General features: G+C 41.5%; 1 protein-coding gene across 1 annotated transcript in view; it reads right to left on the bottom strand.

Moving 5' to 3' along the window:
- Positions 1–1500: 1500 nt before the first annotated feature.
- The window catches only part of LOC136629009 (oocyte zinc finger protein XlCOF7.1-like), a 38186-nt gene continuing 20380 nt past the window's right edge, over positions 1501–19306 (bottom strand). The window contains exons 6-11 of the mRNA XM_066605114.1: positions 17231–17333; positions 16926–17017; positions 16758–16833; positions 16566–16663; positions 6190–6292; positions 1501–4098 (exon numbers count right to left, since the gene is read on the bottom strand). Of these exons, the coding sequence (XP_066461211.1) occupies positions 3179–4098; positions 6190–6292; positions 16566–16663; positions 16758–16833; positions 16926–17017; positions 17231–17333 (1392 nt within the window). The 3' untranslated portion in view covers positions 1501–3178. The remainder of the gene's footprint in view (positions 4099–6189; positions 6293–16565; positions 16664–16757; positions 16834–16925; positions 17018–17230; positions 17334–19306) is intronic.

The raw sequence follows: 19306 nt of genomic DNA, 5'->3' as shown, positions 1-19306 counted from the left end.
TGGAAACACCCCGTACAGGCCCTCCCGGGGGCAGCTATTGATGTCACCAATTAACTAGTACTCTCAAGACAACAGGCATGTAAACATTCCTTTGTATCTTATGACAGGTTCTTATCGAGTGATCGAGACTTAAAGTACCTGTCGTCGTGCGGATCCAAATAATTCGGCCTGGCACGGCACATAGGCGAGCCTGAACTTAGCCACACAGGTATAGATAATTAATTTATCTCACCGTGTTCTGATGATATTTTGGGCCCACCAAGTCCAAGGTCGCATATGTCCGTGTCTTCTGTCCGAATTCTATGGAACCTATCGATCACATCCCCGTACGGGCCACCAATTGACGAGGAACCTTCCTTTGCGGAACCACGCCTTACTCCATTTGGAATGTTTACAGCCCTCCATATTAATTCTGAATTGATAATGCGCATAAGAAGTTCCCACACTGACACGATGTTCAGCATGCATAGCTTCCTCAATTCTAACTTTAATGATCGGCGTGTAGCCTATTTTAAGAGTTTAACAAATCCGCCCATCTGGGCAGGTCAAATATTACATGCATACAACGTATTGTTTAATTATTGGATAAGCATCTTGCAATTCTTCCATCCTCCGGTCATCTGTGATTGGCCATCAGGTGGTGGATGAAATGAGTGGGTTGTCTTGGAGCCACGTGGGGTTCCTTCGATATGATTGGATGTTACATCATGAACTATAAATTGCACAAACCTCCCATGTTATTTGCATACGTTTCCAGTAAAGTCGCTGGGGAAATTTTCGCGGTAGCTTGAAAGCGGAAGCTTGTCTCAGATTCGGTTCATTGTCTACTTCCTAGTTCCTTTAATCACCCATGCAACCGGACAAACAGATATATTTATATCTTGGTTGCGTGCTAAATCCCATCCAGCAGAGTTTATAAAACAGATATTTCATATAAGCGGAAGTACCTATTGCATAACTTGTAGCAAGACATTATATTTGTAGCAAGACAGAAATATGTATACAGAATGTTAAATTGACAACTGTCTACTGCCAAGGCCCAAAATATAGGAATACTGGACTTCCACCACAACACAACAGTCTGCTATAAATGTGATAAGGGCAAATGTTGTGGCAATATAAAGAATAAGGTGGTTGAATTTAGAAGCAACCAGACTGATGAGACTTTTCCAATTAAATCTTTTATCAATTCTTCCAACAAATATGTCATTTATCTGCTAGAATGTTTATGCAGATTACAGTATAAAGGGCGACCCACACAGTGCTTCCGTACAAGAACCAATAAACATAGGTCCAACACCACCAATGGCTTCTTAGAACATGGATCAGTAGTGCAGAATTGTGATTTTAGTGCTATTACTATTGCAGCAGGTACCAGTGGATGTGGAAAATAGATGTGATACCTTGAAAACCGCGAGCTGTAATGGATTTATAGATTAAACTCATTAGTCCCACTGGGTTTAAATGAAAGTCGTAAAAACCTCCATGATTAATTAGGCTTTATTTTTTTTAATCAGCAAAAATATATGCTAGAAAATGTCACCACAATGTATCATCTTATTCCTATTCACTACAGAGGTGCATACGACCCGTTATATGCAGGCAATGCATGCGTTACATTTCACTCTCCCTCTTGATTCTGTTTATTATATATATATATTATATAAAATATATACACACACGTAAATCTATCATACTTTTTATTATTCTATTACCAAGGCACACACAATCCCCTATATACAGATATCCATGAAACCTATTATATTTAATACATTTATAGATACTAGAGATGAGCGAGCGTACTCGCTAAGGCAAACTACTCGAGCGAGTATATGCCTTATGCAAGTACCTGCCCGCTCGTCTCTAAAGATTCAGGTGCTGGTGGGAGTGAGCAGGGAGGAGCGGGGGGGAAGAGAGTGAGAGAGAGATATCCCTCCCGTTCCTCCCCCGCCGCCGGCACCCAAATCTTTTGAGACGAGCGGGCAGGTACTCGCATAAGTAATAGATACTTTTGGAGTAGATAAGAGGTTTGCAATGCAATTATTAACTTAATTATAAATTGTTCAAAAAATAAATAAGAGTATTTGAGGGAACTCTCAGTTATCAACTCATACATTTCCTGCTGGTTCCGCTGTCCAGCTAGCATGTATTCCTTACTTTCAACCCTACCGGCTGATTAGCACACTCTTCCAATGTATTCAGAGACCTTCATCTTGTACATCTCTAGATACATCTTCACTATTCAGTGAAGACTATTAGTCTCTCCGCACCCAACTGCACATGTGCACTCTTTACAAAAACATTTCCCTCCATTGTGGCAATATATCTCCCCATCTCTCCAGTCTACACCCATCATTCTTCTTTCTCTGATCCTGACGCCTCTAGTAAGCCTAACAATTTTCCCATTTCACTTTCCTTGTTATTGGCACACCACTCTTTCCAGCTGTTCGCGCTGAATCGGGTGAATTCTGTTTCAAAAATGTTTTTGGTAAAAGGAGTTGCGCCAAAAGTCCACGAATATTAATTTTCTGCAAGTCTGTGTAAACATGCTTGGAATCTGGAAGTATCTCAGTTTCCTGACCTTCAGCAGAACAACAAGTGAGGCCGGGTGAGCTGTCTTTCCTTGCGGTTGTGTGGAAAACATTTCATTTATGGTTTTGATTTTTTACTTTTTTTAAAATTTTACAGTAAGATTTTGTGATTAAAAACAGCATTTCCACACTTGGTGCATTATTACTTTGTCATGCTGGTGTAATTTATATAGAATGTTCTCTCTTACCACAGATTCTGATTGCAGTGATACAATAAATTGTTAGCACATTTTATGTTTTATCTATGTTTTGTTACTAAGTCCGGGATCTGCAGTGATTCTCCCCTCACTACTTATACACATAATGGATATCAGCTCTCCCTCATCTCCATCAGTTCTGAGGAAACATCACCTAAAGGAAGAAGAAAGATCGGCCCAAATACAAACATGTAAGTTATACAAGTAAACTTTATGAACAGTTAGAATTTTTCACACTGATACATATAGCTGCGTCTCTAAATTTGTTTCTATGTAACAGAGTGATAAAAAGAAACCAGATATCACACCTTTTGTGTTTCTGGATAAGAGATGTTTAGAGTAATTACATGCATTTCTTATTCATCACTTGTACAATTTAATAAAACATGTTTAAAAAAATGGCTTCTCTCCCGTGTGAACCTTTTGATGTTGCACTAAATGTGATTTGCGAGTAAAACATTTCCCACACTCTGAACATACAAACGGCTTCTCTCCTGTGTGACTTCTCAGATGCTGAACTAGCTTTGATTTCTCTGCAAAGCATTTCCCACATTCTGAACAGGAAAACGGCTTCTCTCCTGTGTGAATTCTCTTATGTGTAACAAGATTTGATTTCTCTGCAAAACATTTGCCACATTCTGAACAGGAAAATGGCTTCTCTCCTGTGTGAATTCTCTTATGTGTAACAAGATTTGATTTCCCTGTAAAACATTTCCCACATTCTGAACATGAAAACGGCTTCTCTCCTGTGTGGGTTCTCTGATGTGTAACAAGGGCTGATTTCCCTGTAAAATATTTCCCACATTCTGAACATACAAATGGCTTCTCTCCTGTGTGACTTCTCTGATGTCTAACAAGGACTGATTTCTCTGAAAAACATTTCCCACATTCTGGACAAGAAAACGGCTTCTCTCCGGTGTGATTTTTCTGATGTCTAACAAGTTTTGATTTCGCTGCAAAACATTTCCCACAGTGTGAGCAAGAAAACGGCTTCTCTCCTGTGTGAGTTCTCTCATGTTTAACAAGGACTGATTTCTGTCTAAAACATCTCCCACATTCTGAACAGGAATATGGCTTCTCTTTTACGTCAGCTCTTTGAAGTTCTCCACTTCCATGACTTATATCAGCCTGTGATAAATCAGAAGATGGGACCTGTAAAAGAGCATCAGATGATGGATCTTGGCTGTGAAGGGCTGAAGGGATATCTGGGATAATGGCTGGTTCTTCATATGTATCTTGTGTGATACCACAATCCTCTGCTTTACAATCTGCAAATAGCAGACGTCCATCTGAGTTCCAGGTACCGTCATCTGCCAAGAAGAAAGCTGTTTCTTTTCATATTATAAAACCTTAAAAATTATCCTGATATTTAACATTTCTATACAAACAAGTCATGTAGCAAAATGTAATCATCATCTAAGGGCACTTTTATACAGCCTGACAGTCGCTAGGGTAATCACGTAAAAGAGTCATTATGGACAACTGTTGGCCCATGTAAACACGGGTCGTGACAAAGCAAGAGAGTGAGAATTGCTTACATATTGAAGTCGCTTGGTTTGCAGTTCACTTAAAGACCGAGCAACTGTCAGTGCAGAAAACATCACCAAAAGCTGCAGCTGTGAATTGGGATTAACAACTTACTACCCTGTTTCCCCGAAAATAAGACATACATTGAAAATAAGCCCTAGCCTAATTTTTGGGGAGGCTTGACATATAAACCCTACCCTGAAAATAAGCCCTAGTTACACTACATTTAAGAAGAAAAAAAATACATTACCTAGCAGGTTAAGTCAAGGTCCCTCCCACTGCTCTCTACAGGTTCCCGCAGTCCTCAGCGCATATTTAGGATTTCAGCCGCAGTTCAGCAGCGCTGCTGATTAGAGCCACCTGATTGGCTCTTCGGCACCACGTGACGACACAGCATGCACGCGGATTGCCTTCAGCAGCCGTGCACTACACACTACAGTTAAGCAGCACGGGGTTAGTTTTAGGGTTACCTAACCCTAAACCCCAACCTCAAATACGTTTTACACAGCCCAATTGTCAGGTCATGGGAAAAAAAAAAAAGAGAAAAAAAAAGACAGCCCCGTTCAAACATATTTTTTTTTCATTTTCTGTTGCATGAGGTTTTAGAACTATTTCCATATATTTCTGCATCGCTGATTCCAAATCTGAAATCCGTTCTTTTGTGCCTGCTCTAGTTTTCATGCAATTTTAATTTCTTTGTGTTACAGTTAATGGCACTCATTGGTTTTTAAATTGGAGTTAAAGGACAATGACGCTTAGACTGAATATAACTACAAGGTGATTAAGGTTTTACAAACCACTTTTACATCATTGTAGAGGTTTTTAAATGTAAAAAATTATCTGAAAACACTTGTTTTTGTTAGATTGAATCATGGCTTCTTCAAGTAGACATAAATGTAAGAATAGTCCTGACACCTTCTGTTATATACGTGGCTGCTACACATTTCATCATTTGTCATATATTGCCTATTTTCAAGTTTCCCTTGGCAATCAAGACAAGAATTGGGCTCCTCATATTGTGTGTCATAATTGTGAGGAAATTCTTCGTGAATGCACAAAAGGAATATGCAGAGGGCTGCCTGCTATTCCACGGTGCGGCGTGAACCCACGGACCACAGCAGTGGCCGTTATTTCTGCTGACCAATACAAAGGGCATCGACAAGAAACAAAAACGCATATGATCACATATCCTAATATTCCTTCAGCAATATGACCCATCCCACCTTCTGAGACTCCCGGGTCCAGTTTTAAAAAAACTGTAGCTTATAGAGAAACTATTTCAGATTTGAAATCAGCACACTTAAATTAAGAAAGAGCAAGAGTTTTTATAGATGCAACAAAAATTTTGTTCCCCAGCGTTATCAGCTGATCGATGATTTTCAGTAAGTATAAAAATGCCCACTGGTTAGCTTTATATCTCTCCATATTACCGAGAAGATGACCAGCCGGCTTATGTGCATCAGCGGTCATATGAATGATCTTGGACCGTGTAAAACAAAAAGTAAACCAGCAGTGATCGACCTGCCTACCGATCAGCACTGGTTACATCAGATCAGAGTTGGTCAGTGTAAAAGGACCCTCAGTCCCAGAATTAGAAAACCATTTCTCCCTCATCAGTATAGACACCATATAATGAATAGTAGTTCCCGCTCACATAGGTGTGTTTCATGTCCGTGCCGTAAATGTCCATCATGTGATATCACCTATAACGGTATCACATGTCATCCATATATAGTTTGTACTCTGGCTGAATGCAGGAATATACAGCGGAAACTGACAGATCCCAGAGCTTATAAATCTACATAACTATCAGCAGCCGCTGACCGAGGAGAATCTGTGACTCTTCTCTGCTGTATTTAGTGGATACTACTCACCTGGGCGGTTACCTGTAGGAATCTCCTCTTTACACCGCTGATCGCCCCTCACATTTGTCTCTGTAGTATTAATATCGGTCAGATCTTCATCCTGATACAAAAGCTGTGAGACAAATATTGTAAAAGTCAGCAGACGGTTGGAGAAGTCGTGTGGAAAGTTTTACATATCAAAGTAAATTGATTCCGTCAGCAGCTTCCGTCAGCGGCTTGGAGTTGACCTCTGAGTCACGGAGGGGGCCGTGCTGGCTTTTTCCTCCCACATCCTGCAGACTGACAGCTCTCTCCGCTTCTGTGTATAGGAGGAGAGCCATCACTCTGTATGCTGCAGGTGGGGTAAAACCAGCACGGCCCCCTCCGTGACCCAGAGCTCAACTCCAAGCAAAATTTCATGAAGCTGGTGACAGAAGCCCTTTCATTCTATAAAGGTTTGTATTTTGTAGCTGTATTTCATTCTACATGATCATAATCATGTATAAACTGCTCCAGATAATAAAAGGTCGTCCCATTAAAACAAAGTAACTGCAGAACAACAAATGCTTGTTTTCAGAATTAAGTGCGTTTTTCTTCCTGATTAACTGACAAGTGTATTTCTTTTTTTCCTTAATTGTACTGACAATTATTTAGGATTTACGTCCAGATGTCTTGGTTTAATGGAGGTATGTTTTTATACTGGCACTGCTCCTAATATTAAGACTCACAGGTGTAACGGTTATAATTATCTGAATGGACAAGAAAATACATGTCACAATTACAGACTAAATAGGAAATCACTGGGTAACACTGAGATGGAGAAGGACTTGGGGATTGTAGTTAATTGGAGCAACCAGTGTCAGGCAGCTGCTGCCAAAGCAAGTAGGATCATGGGGTGATTCAGAAGAGGTCTAGGGACACATGACGAGAACGTTGTTCTTCCTCACAAGTGACTGGTCACATCACACATGGGACAGTTTTTGCTGACAGTTTTTAGCACCAGTACTCAAAGAGGACATATCAGAGCTTGAGCGGGTTCACAGAAGGGCAAATAAGCTAATAAATGGAATGGGTGGACTACAATACCCATAGAGGTTAGCAAAAACTAGGGTTATTTACTTTAAAAAAAAAAAGTGTCAAATGAGGGGCGAGCAAATAACCATGTATAGATATATCAGGGGATAATAGAGAGATCTTTTCCCACCAGCATCTATTTATACCCAGGACTGTAACAAGGGGGCGCCCTCTTCATCTACAGGAAAGAAGGTTTCTATACAACATAGAAAGGGGTTCTTTAGTGTAAGAGCAGTGAGGCTATGGAACGCTCTGCCTAAGGACGTGGTGCTGGTGAACTAACTAGAAGAGTACAAGAGGGGCCTGGAGTATAATAATATTACATGTTCTATCACTGATTACTTAAGAAGGGTGAGTGATACAGGGATTATTACGATTGCCAAATTGGAGTCGGGAAGGGTTGAGGTAGGGTTTAGTATTTATTCACGGAGGTCTGGTTTATGCTGGTATGGTTTTGTATTTTTCTCCCAGCTTTCTGTAGCACTGTTGGGACTGCCTATGTGAGTGTTCTGCTACATGGTTAGCAATTAGGGAGGGCTCTTATCTCTGTCTTAGTTGTGGACCTGTGCTGGTTATTCTCAGTCTTCATCTGATGGTTGGTGGAATCAGAGCTACACCACGGTCTCGGTCTCCTGTTTTCCCTGCTCATCTCAAGCCAAGTGCTGTAGTTGTATTATTACTTAGACGTTATGCCTTTGTTGCAGAAAGGGACAGTGAGTGGCCAAGGATCGTGGGTTGAGTGCATTCTTATCAGGATGGGACATCCGCTATAGGCAGGTACGGTCTATTATTTTGAATCATATAGGGAAATTCCCCTCTGCATCTGTTGTTCCAAAGATTTCCTGTGGTGGTTTATGTTCTCTGTTCTATTGTGTAAACCTAGCACAGGAACCGGTTTTGGTACATCCTGGTTAGACGTGACATAATAAAATCAGCCAATACTTTTTCTCTGTAGGGTTTTTTTTTCTATGGATCCCATAGAGACATTGTCTAACCAGTTTAAAGCACTGGTTATTGAGAAACAGAGAGGAGTTTGTGTCATTTAGAGTTCTTTAAATTATATTTTTAATTGTGCCCCATATACTTGGGAAAGGAGTCTCAGAGTGTCTGGATGGTAATTTCAAGAATGCAGGGAGACCCTCAGGCCTGGGCCTTACCACCCACTTCTGAGACTTTGTCTTCTGTGGATAATTTTTTTCTGCCTTCGGTTTGATCAATGACGATCCTGATAGGGTGTGTCTGGCCAAAGGTAAACTCAGGGGTCTGCATCCATGAAGGTCTTCCATTGAGAAGCTTTATGCAAAGTTTTGTCACTTAGCAATTTAGACTCGGTGGAATGATCCTGCACTATGAAGTCAGTTTTGTGTCGGATTAAGTGACAAAATTAAAGATCTGCTGGTTTCGTATCCTGTTCCTCGCAGTTTAGATGACACCGTGTCTTTGACCATTTGAATTGGGTGGGTGGCAAGTAAGGAAACAGCATGCCGAGTTTTTCTCAAATTCATCTATGGAATTTATGGATGTGGAAGAACCCATGCAATTTGTTTCTTTTTCCGATGGTACCAGAAAAGGGGACAGAATTCAGATAAGAGGTTGTTGTTCTTTGTGGCAGAACTGGGCATTTTGTTCAGGTTTGTTCTCACTGTAGATCTCAGGTCGGAAGACTAGGTGGCCTGGAGGCTAGAGGGAAGTCTCCTTTAGGTTCACAGATTACTTGGGAGGTCATCCTACAGGCCGCTCCTTCCCGCTGAGATTCTTTGTGCTGGTGATACTTTTCCAATTTCTGGATTGTGGAGTTAGAGTCAATTTAATTCACAGTGAATTGGTCAATCGCATGGGGTTAAAAGGTGAGATCTTTGAGTTGTTCTATTCCTGTGTCCGCTATTGAGGTCACTCCACTGTCTCAGATGTTTTTCAAATATTTTGTTCTGGATGTGTGTGTTTAAAGATTGGATTATTTCATAGATACCATCACTTTGTATGTCATGGAGTCCCTTCCTGCACAGGTAGTGTTGGGTTTGCCTTGGTTACGGATGCACCACCTGGTGGATTGGGAAAAAGTAGACATTACAAAGTGGAATTCTTCCTGCAGTCTTAGCTGTAGGTTTCTAAATGTGTCTTCCGTGCTAGTGGATAAGTTACCCAAGTTTATCAGTGAATTAGCCGACATCTTTTCTCCGGAAGGGGCAGACAGGTTGCCACCTCATACTGTAGAGAAGGGGATTTTTCTGTAGACCTTATCCCAGGCGGTTGCCAAAAAGTCATATGTACAACCTAACGGCTCCTGAGACACGGCTGTTAGCCTCTTTTTTTTTTTTTTTAAAGAAAAATAAACATGAATGGGGGTTTGGAGCTTTATTTGGATTTCAGGGAGCTCAATAAAACCACTAAGCAAAACCCATACCTGTTCCCCACTCATCTCTGACCAGTTTAGTCAATAGAACGGTGCCAACTGATTTTCAAAGTTGGATTTACGCAGTGCATATAATTAAAATCAAACCAGTGGGTAGTCAGAACAGCACCTCTGTTAATTGCAGCCAGATATTCAAAGGGGTACACCTGTAGCGATCTTTACATTAAAACCGCTGTGTGCAAATGAGGAGTGTGCTGTTTGATGGAAAAGGCACCCTGTCCCAAAGAGACATCCAAAGAGAGCATGCGAGGAGAAATTCTGGGATATCAAAGAAACCCAGAGAAAATTGAGATACAGATGAAGATAGGGGGGGGGGGGGGGGGAAAGACTCCTTTGTTCAGGGTGATAGAAAAACACCAGATGCACCAAAAACGTAAACAAGTATGAAAAAGGCCTCTAATGAAGTTAGTGCAGAATAGTCATAAAAAATGGTAGAACCTCTGTGGTTGAGTTAAGCTGAATATTTTTATTAACAGACAGTGAATTGTGACGCGTTTGATTTGCAGATGCTCCTTTTTCAAGCACAAAACCTGGTTCTCTCTCCCCAAAAATCCAGGCCTGTTGTGGTGGAGGTGGATGCTTCTGAGGTTGGTGTTGGTTCAGTACTTTCTCTCGATCTGACACACTGCAGAGTCTTCATCCTTGTGCTTTTTTCTCATGAAAATTTATTGCGACTGAACACAATTATGACATAGGTGACAGAGAACGGTTAGCTATTAAATGGGCCTTTGAGGAGTGGTGCCATCTATTTGAAGGGACTCAACACAAAGTGGAGGTCTTAACAGACTATATGAATTTGATTACCGTTGAATCAGCTAAGAGACTTAATCCAAGGTAGGCGCAGTGGTCCTTTTTCTTCTGTTTTGACTTCATATTCATGTACCGTCTTGACAGTAAAAAGGTCAAAATGGATGCGCTCTGCAGTTTTGTTCCAGTGGTCTTGGATAAACCCTCAGCTCCCATTCTAAATCGTAAGGTGTAGAATATGTAGTGGTTTCAGTGAGGGTTGTTAGATTTCGAGGAACAAGTTCTTAAAGCACAAGATTTAGCTCCGCCGAGTCTACCTGAGAAAAAGCTTTTTGTTCCTGTACATTTAAGTCAGCAAGTTATTTCAGAGGTGCACTGTTCAGTCCTGGCGGAAACTACTTGCAAGAACGTTTTGGGGAACGGCTTTATGTAGGGATGTATTTAGTTTTGTTTCTGTTAGAATTAAATTGCCTTGGAATCGCCCAGCCAGGAAGTTGCCACCTTTACCGATTCCTGTGAAACCTTGGTACTCATTTGTCAATGGATTTCATTATGGATTTGCCACTTTCTGAGAGCAACACTGTCATCTGGTTGTGGGTGATCGCTTCAGCAAGATGTGCCTTTTTGTGGCTCTGCAGAGTCTCCTTAGTACTAAAACTTTGGCAAAACTATTTGTTTCTCATATTGTGAGATGACACTTGTTACCTCTGTTAATATCGCCTCCGACCGAGGGTTCCATTTTGTTTCCAGGTTCTGGCAGTTTGTGTGTACTCTGTTAGGATAATACGTGGAGTAAAAAGAGTTGTATTCCTGAGACTAATGACCAGATGGAGAGGTGTATTCAAAGCTTGGAACAGTATTTGTGATGTTATGTTTCAGATAATCAGGAGAATTGGTCAGCTTTAACCTTTAGCGGAGTTTGCTCTAAATAATAGATTGTTAGAGTCTACAGCCACATCACCGACTTTTCCATTCATGGATTTCATTCATGTTTTGGCTTAATATTCCAAAACTATTACAGAAGTTCCGGAGGTGAATGAGTTCTCCTCAAACATTGAGGTGGTTTGGGATGAGATCCAGAGAAACCTTAACAGGGCAGTACAAAATTTTAAGTGGATGGCGGATAGCAGGCGGTATGAGGTGTTCATTTATTAGTGGAATATTTGGTCTGGTTATCAATTAAAAGCAGCAAACTTAAAACAGTCTTTCAAACTGGCGCAGCGATTTATTGGTCCTTTCAAATTTCACAAAATGAATAAAATTTTGCATCCTTTGGGTTGGAGATTGTCAGCTCTTTTGAAGATTACAAATGTGTTTCATAAAGCTGTGCTAAAAAAGTATGTAGATCCAGGGAATGGCTCATCTTCTCCTGCCCCAGTGATGGTTAATGAGCATCTTTAATTTGACATCAGCTGCAATGTGGACTCTCGTCGAGTGAGGAATTTGTTGACAGAGTTATGGGCCAGAAGAAAAACCATGGGTTACCGGCCATAGGTGTCAATACAGATCCTCTAGTTAAGAATTTTAATAGACATAATCCAAATATACCTAGTCATAAGGGTCCAGAGGCCCCTTTTAGTAGGGAAGGTACTTAGTTTTCATTCATGGAGGTCTGGTTTATACTAGTATGGTTTTGGATTTTCCTACCAGCTTTCTCTAGCACTGGTGGGCTTACCCTTTGATGATGTGTCTCACCTGAAAGACCCAATGTACAGTAAAGTTGATGCGGTTATGCGCAAAGCATGGACAGCATGGGGCCTTGTGATTAAATCAAATATTGCGGCTACTTCTGTAGCTTGGTCCATGTCAATCTGGCTTAATCAACTATTCATACTAGTCAACCAGAAGGCCACAAGAGAGGAGATCGCTAGTTGCATTCCCGTTGCAGATTGCCACACTCTTTTTAGCTGATGCATCAATGGAGTCGGTCCGCATCGGGGCCTGCTCGGTGGCTTTGTCTGATACTGCCAGAAGGGCAGTCTGGGTGAAGGCCTACTTGGGAGACATCACCTCCAAAAACAAACTTTGTGCTTTGCCTTTTCGGGGCCATCATATCTTCGGGCCAGATCTGGATCACCTCTCGGAAAAAGCGGCGGACAAGAGTCAGATGCTACCCATTGATAGACCCCCCTAAAAGACCGTTTACACCTTGTCCCTCATCCTGATACATGGGGAAGAGTAAAACCAGAAGATGCTTGTATTCCAAGGAGCATAGGAAGGGGTAAGGTTCCATCAGTTAGTCCCGGTCTGGCGTACCCCCAAGCAGGTGGTTGGGAGATTAGCTGCTTTTCATAACAAATGGCGGGACATTACAACCAATGAATGGGTGTCGCACCCAGTTGCCAAGGGTTCTAGGATCATGTTCGGGTAACGTCCTACGTAAAGATTCTTCATAACCCTCCTACAATCATCTTCCCTCCAACAGGTTTTACTTACGGGGGTTCAAAGCCTGCTAGCCCTAGGTGCCATCATCTCAGTCCCCGAGCGAGAACACCAAAGGGGGTTTTATTCCCCGCTTTTTCTCGTCCCCAAACCAGACAGTTTGCATTGAACTATAAATCTACTTAAAAAGCCTAAATAACTTTATCGTATACAGAAAGTTTAAAATGGAGACCATTAAAACCACAACTCTGTTGATTAGCGCAGATAGTATCATTGTCACTGTTGACCTTAAAGATGCCTAATATCATGTTCCCATTCACCCTAGTTCCCAAAAATTTCTGACATTTGCTTTGGAATTGGGGGATCGATTTGCTATTTTCAGTTTATACGTCTGTCCTTTGGGATCTCCTCCACCCTGCAGGTTTTTTCCAAAGTGGTCATTGAGATGGTAGCTCATCTGCGTGGGTTGGGGATAAATATTATCCCTTACTTGGATGACTTTCTGCTAGTGGCAGATTCTCCTGCAATTTTAAAATATCAGTTAGAGATCATGTTTTCCTTAAGGCAGAACCTCGGCTGGATCATTAGTTTCCAGAAGTCCAGCTTGGATCCTGAATAGGATTACCCCTAAAAATGTTTTCCTATAGATTCCCATCTCCAATGCTCTTCCCTACCTCCCTCAAGGAAGCAACATATTCTTGAAACATGTACGGCCTTATATAGGAAATCTGGAGTATCCTTCAGGGAAGCTATGTGTATCCTGGGCTTAATGACATCTTGTATCAACATCGTACCCTGGGCCCAGTTCCACAGCCATGAATTACAGGCTCTTATTCTTAGGAAATGGGATAGATCACAGGCTCCGAGCAACGAGATAGTCCTCATTTCTCCTAAGGTCAGATTCTACCTTCGATGGTGTAGGTCTGTGGACAAGCTCTCGAGTTTCAGAATGGAACAGTGACCCCGCAGTTGTAGTGACAACCGACGCCAGCGCTATGGGCTGGGGTGGCCACTATCCAGGGCGGCACGTACAGGGTACCTGGGGCCTTCACGAGAAAGCCGATACCTGTAACTTTGGAGAATTGAATGCGGTTTGAAAGTCCCTACGTGGCCTTCAGGCAGAATAGATGGGGAGTCATGTTAGGGTCTTCTCAGACAACATGACTGCAGTATCGATCATTCACCACCAGGAATCCTTTTCTCCAGCAGTTGGTGGGAAAGATTCTACAATGGGCAGAACAAACAACCCGGTCACTGTCGGCCTTTCACATATGAGGAGCTGAGAACACAACTGCAAATTTACTCAGCAGGAAAGAGGTGGACCCCGGAGAATGGGACCTACATCCTGAGGTGTTCAGATCTCTCGACACAAAATAGGGGGCACCTCAGATAGATCTGTTAGCTTCCAGCAGGAACACCAAGGGTCAGCTCCTCTTTTCTCGTGGCACAGAAAATTAAGCAGTAGGCACAGACGCCCTCACACACACCTGGGACTGAGATCTAGCCTAGGTCTTCTCCTTCGTGCCCCTGATACAATTTGTGTTGAGGAAGATACAGGGATCAAAAGTTTCAGTAATACTAATGGCTCCCTCTTGGCCCAAGAGGCCCTGGATCCCTCTTCTAAGATCCCTCTCTGTTGGAGATCCCGTCCACCTGCCATCAAGGCCAGACCTCCTTCGCCAGGGCCCTCTACATTACCTGTAGGTCCAGAGGTTCAGGTTGACTGCCTGGATGTTGAATGGGTAAAGTTTTTAGGGCAGGGTCCGTCCAGCAAGGTGGTGTCGGTGTCAACCTCAAGCCCTTGACTAAGAAGATCTATTTGAAGGTTTGGGGGAAATTTTCAGAATTGATACGTCAGAATATCTAGAAGTTAGACCATCCCGACATTCCCAAAAGTTCTGGACTTCCTTCAGGATGGCCTGGATAAGGGGTTAAGCCCAAACACCCTAAAGGTCCAGATTACAGCCTTCAGGGCGTTCTTTGATTGCGTGCTTGCAAATCATAGATGTGTTAGAAGGTTTCTTAGGGGCACGAGTAGGCTTCATACCTTCATTAGACACACTTCTCCTCCCTGGGATCTGTTCATAGTTCTCAAGGCATTCTGTGACCCACTCTTTGAACCCCTAGCAGACTTACCCACTGCCATCTTGACGTATAAAGTGTCCTTCCTTGTGGCTGTTGCATCGGCTAGATGAGTGGGTGAGATCCAGGCCCTATCTCATACACCCCCCTATATGACGGCCCACCCAGATAGGACTTTGGGCTGGAAAAAGGGATCCAAAGTAAACGTGATCCTGTCGGTTTTTCATAGGAATCAATTGATTATTATTCCCTCCTTTTGTCAGGATTATAGGAACAAGAAAGAACAGAAACTGTATAGTTTAGATGTAATGAGAGCTGTGCTAGCTTATTTAGAGGCAACAAAACCCTTCATAAATTTGGCAAACTTTTCGTTCAATTTCAGAGGCCGGCCAAAGGAAGGGCCACTTCTAAGTACTCGATTGCTCGATGGGTCAGGCGAGATGTCCAAGAGGCTTACAAGTCCCAGGGCATTCCCCCTCCTGAAGGCCCACTCAACTCAGGCCGTAGTGTGTTCTTAGGCTGAGAAGGCCCACATTTCTATTAATCAGATTTGCAGGGCTGCCACATGGGCTAGTAGCCACACGTTGGTACAACACTACAGACTTGACCTAGAGGCTAGTCAAGATACGACCTTTGGTAAAAAGGTGTTGCAGGCCGTAATCCTTCCCTAAAGCCCTACTTATAATTTGGTATTCCTCCATCGTATGCTGTCATGATGACAAGGGGAAAACAGGAATTTTTCTTGAGGTCATCATGACAGCATAAGGGCTTTTTCCCCCCTGACTGTATTTCTTGTCACATGAGGTAATGTGTATGTACATAATTTTTTTGTGAAGGTGTGTGAAGACAATAAAACACATCTTCTGGTTAAGACACTAGTCACTGTGGTTATTTGGAACACACTGGTGTTTGGTGGAGGGGGAGGTTCTTTATGCTCTGCCACTTGCTGTCCCCACAGGTAAGCAGAGGACAACCTCCATTGTACGTTGTCATCATGACCTCAAGAATGGGAATTAACGATAGGATAAATTCTTGTTTTTCTTTTAACTTTTTGGACCAGTTTCTTGACGTATCCATATTTCTAACATGCAATCAATATTACAAGCACATCTGATGCAACTAATGAAGCCCTGGATTGGTTGCATCCGGTGTGTTTGAGGTAACACCTGATTTCCAAATGTGCGCTGTTATGAGGGATTCTATTCTGGGGTGAATTATTCCAAAATGGCAGTTAGATGACAAATGTGGCATTTTGTAGAGAAGTTGGAGGACTACTTATTTTAGTTACGTTGAGCTAGTTACATTGATCTTGTCTGATTGCAAAAAAAAAAAGGTTTGTAAATTTGGCAAAAAAAAAAACAAACTTCAATGGGGGTTGAATAATTTTCATTGCAACTTTATGAATATAATGACCAAATGTCTCCTTCAGGACATGACAATATTAGATTGCCTTTAGCACCAGCTGATTGGAATTGTACAGTTAGTCTACGATTTACACTGCAGAACTTTACATTTGTTCAATACTAAATCTCAATTGCCAAGTGGATGTGCAAACAGGTGAAAGTTCAATACTATCTTTGATGAAACCAGACACCATTTGCAACCCTTACCTACAATAGCCATCAATACGAAAAAGAGCATAAAGAAGTTAAGTAGAAAGCTGCATTACCATCTATAGAGAATTTGAGGAAATCTCAGCTTCATCTACCTGATGGTTCTCGGGGACACTTGGCTTTTCTTCTGGACAGTTCTGGGAATATAGATGGCTGGGACATTTCTCTGGTGGGTTTCTTTCCAGGAGTCCATCTGTAGGAAACACACAGTGACAGAATAGGTTATCTGCATGTGATGAGCAGATGATGGGCTCTAGGTGACCTTCAGTGACGTCTCCCCTCCTTACATTGCTGATCAGCCATTATATCCATCTCTTCTGCTTCGTCTTTAACCTCAACCTTAATATCAATTAGATTTTCACACTAAATAGAGGGGGAAAAAATAAAAAAAGTAAAATGATCTTTGATTCCATCACTTTATGGTCAGATTCTAGTGAGACATCAGCGTCATCTACCTGCTGGTTCTCTGGGAGATTTTCCTCTCGGCAGTCCTGAGAATATGGATGGCTGGGACATCTCTCTGGTGGGTTTCCCCTACTGGATCCATCTATAGGAAATAACCAGAGCCTGAATACATTATATATGTGCTGATGGGTGAATTTAGGTAACTCTCATACCTGCTTTCCTCTATAATCAAGAGGGGTCTCCTCTTACCCGAAATGTGACTGTTGGTTCTTCATCGTGGACTCCTAATGTCCTTCCACTCTTCCATAGAGAACTAGTCAGCTGTTCTCTGCTTTATTTAGTGGATACTACTCACCTGGGTGGTTACCTGTAGTTATCTCCTCTTTACACCGCTGATCGCCCCTCACATTTGTCTCTGTAGTATTAATATTGGTCAGATCTTCATCCGAATACAAAAGCTGCGAGACAAATATTGTAAAAGTCAGCAGACGGTTGGAGAAGTCGTGTGGAAGGTTTTACATGACCAGAAAAGATCATTAATCATCATGACGACCAAAAATGACCTGACAGAAGCAGTTATCAGAGTCATGTCTAAGTAAATGCTACAGTGGGTTATGTTCTGGCTTCGTCTGAGTTAATTTGATACAGTCGTTTACGTGTTGTTTGCATGGGAAATTTTATGAAGTCATGGTTACTTCAGAGGAACTGAGGAATAAAATATGTCTACACATAGAGGAGCATTAGATTCTCCTCAGTCTGCATGTACCAATGTCCCTCTGTAGAATGTGCCACCCATCCCACTTTATTTACTGTTAACTGTTAAAAGGTACCACCCTTTTTTATTCAAATTTAACCTCAGACTGAAGGTTGCAGGCCCTTCTTTGGCTTAAAGGCAAGCTGCATCGCTGCAGTCCATCGCTGCTTCCTTATGTACTTTACAGCCTTTCCGTATACACACATAGAGGTGAGGTAGATTCTCCTCAGTATACAAATCTTTTCCCTAGGATTTATGGTTTCTAAGAAAAGAACTATGTCATGTATCGCAGATTTTCACATTTTTTTCATGCTTAGAATTGAATATTAAAGTTGCAACCCCTCTAACTTTCCTATTTGGACGTAAGAAATTGGGTCATGGCAAATTTGAGGTTTGTTCGGTTCAGATGTGTGTTATCAGCTACATTACATAGGGGTTTCAATTACTTTTGCACTTAGTATGGAATAATCAAGTTGTGACCCCTTTACGTTTCCTATTTAGGACCTAAAGAATGCTCCTGCTTAATTTCATGTTGGTACGACACCGGACAGTTAGAGAGTCAGTGAGTGAGTGAGGGCTTTCAACATAATATAATATATAGTTTAAAAAATTATATATGCACTTTTACCTTTCATTTTTTTTGAGTATTTAATAAAAATAAGTACAGACAATAAATCGGAAACTTTTAATATTATCCTAATCACTCTGAGAGGTTCATACCTTACAGAAATAAAAGACTTAGTAATAGGAGAAAACCAATGTGGCTTAATAAAGATGTAAAGGGGGTCAAGAAACAGCAAAAATGAAGCATTTAAACTACTAAACCAAGATGACAGCGAACCTACGACCTATAAGAAAAAAATATGCAAAAAGCAACAAAGATGGAGACTGAGAGACTTATTCCATAATAGAATAAAACTAACCCTAAACGTTTCTTAGCTGCATAATTAGATTAATCCTGAAAGTTTTGGCCCTTTAATAAATAATGTAGGAAAAATTGTCGAGGGTGATGAGACTATAACAAATCTATTAAATAGTTTTTTTCTTCAGTATATGCACAGAGGAAAATGAAATGTCAGATGAAATGCAGAGTGATAAAGTAAACTCTCCACTAAATGTCACCAGTGTAACCCAGGAAGAAGTGCAGAGCCATCTTAAAAATATTAAAGCAGACAAATCGCTGGGTCCCGATGGCATACACCCCTAGGATTTAAGAGAATTAAATAAAGTGACAGACAGATCCTTGTTTCTTATTTTTAAAGGACTCTATAGTGACTGGGTCTGTTCCACTGGATTGGCGCATAGCCAATATGGTGCCAATATTCCCCCCCCAAAAAAATTACGGGGCACTAAGTCTTATTTCTATTGCGGGTAAAATGTTTGAGGGGTTTCTAAGAGATGCTATTCTGGGGTACCTCAAGGAAAATAGCTGTATAACTCCGTATTAGCATGGGTTTGTGAGAGATCGCTCATGTTAAACCAGCCTGATCAGCTTCTACAAGGAGGTAAGTTCTAGAATGGACCGGAGAGTCACTGGATCTTATGTATCTAGACTTTTCCAAAGCATTTGATACTATGTAGCATAAAAGGTTGGTATATAAAATGATTATGCTTGGTCTGGGAGAGAATGAGTGTAAGTAACTGGCTCAGTGATAGAAAGCAAAGGGTGCTTATTAA

Source organism: Eleutherodactylus coqui, chromosome 5 (assembly GCF_035609145.1).
Source record: "Eleutherodactylus coqui strain aEleCoq1 chromosome 5, aEleCoq1.hap1, whole genome shotgun sequence".
In the NCBI taxonomy this organism is placed as follows: Eukaryota; Metazoa; Chordata; class Amphibia; order Anura; family Eleutherodactylidae; genus Eleutherodactylus; species Eleutherodactylus coqui.
Note: the sequence above shows the minus strand (reverse complement) of the source record. Positions and strands in the feature narration are given on the sequence as shown.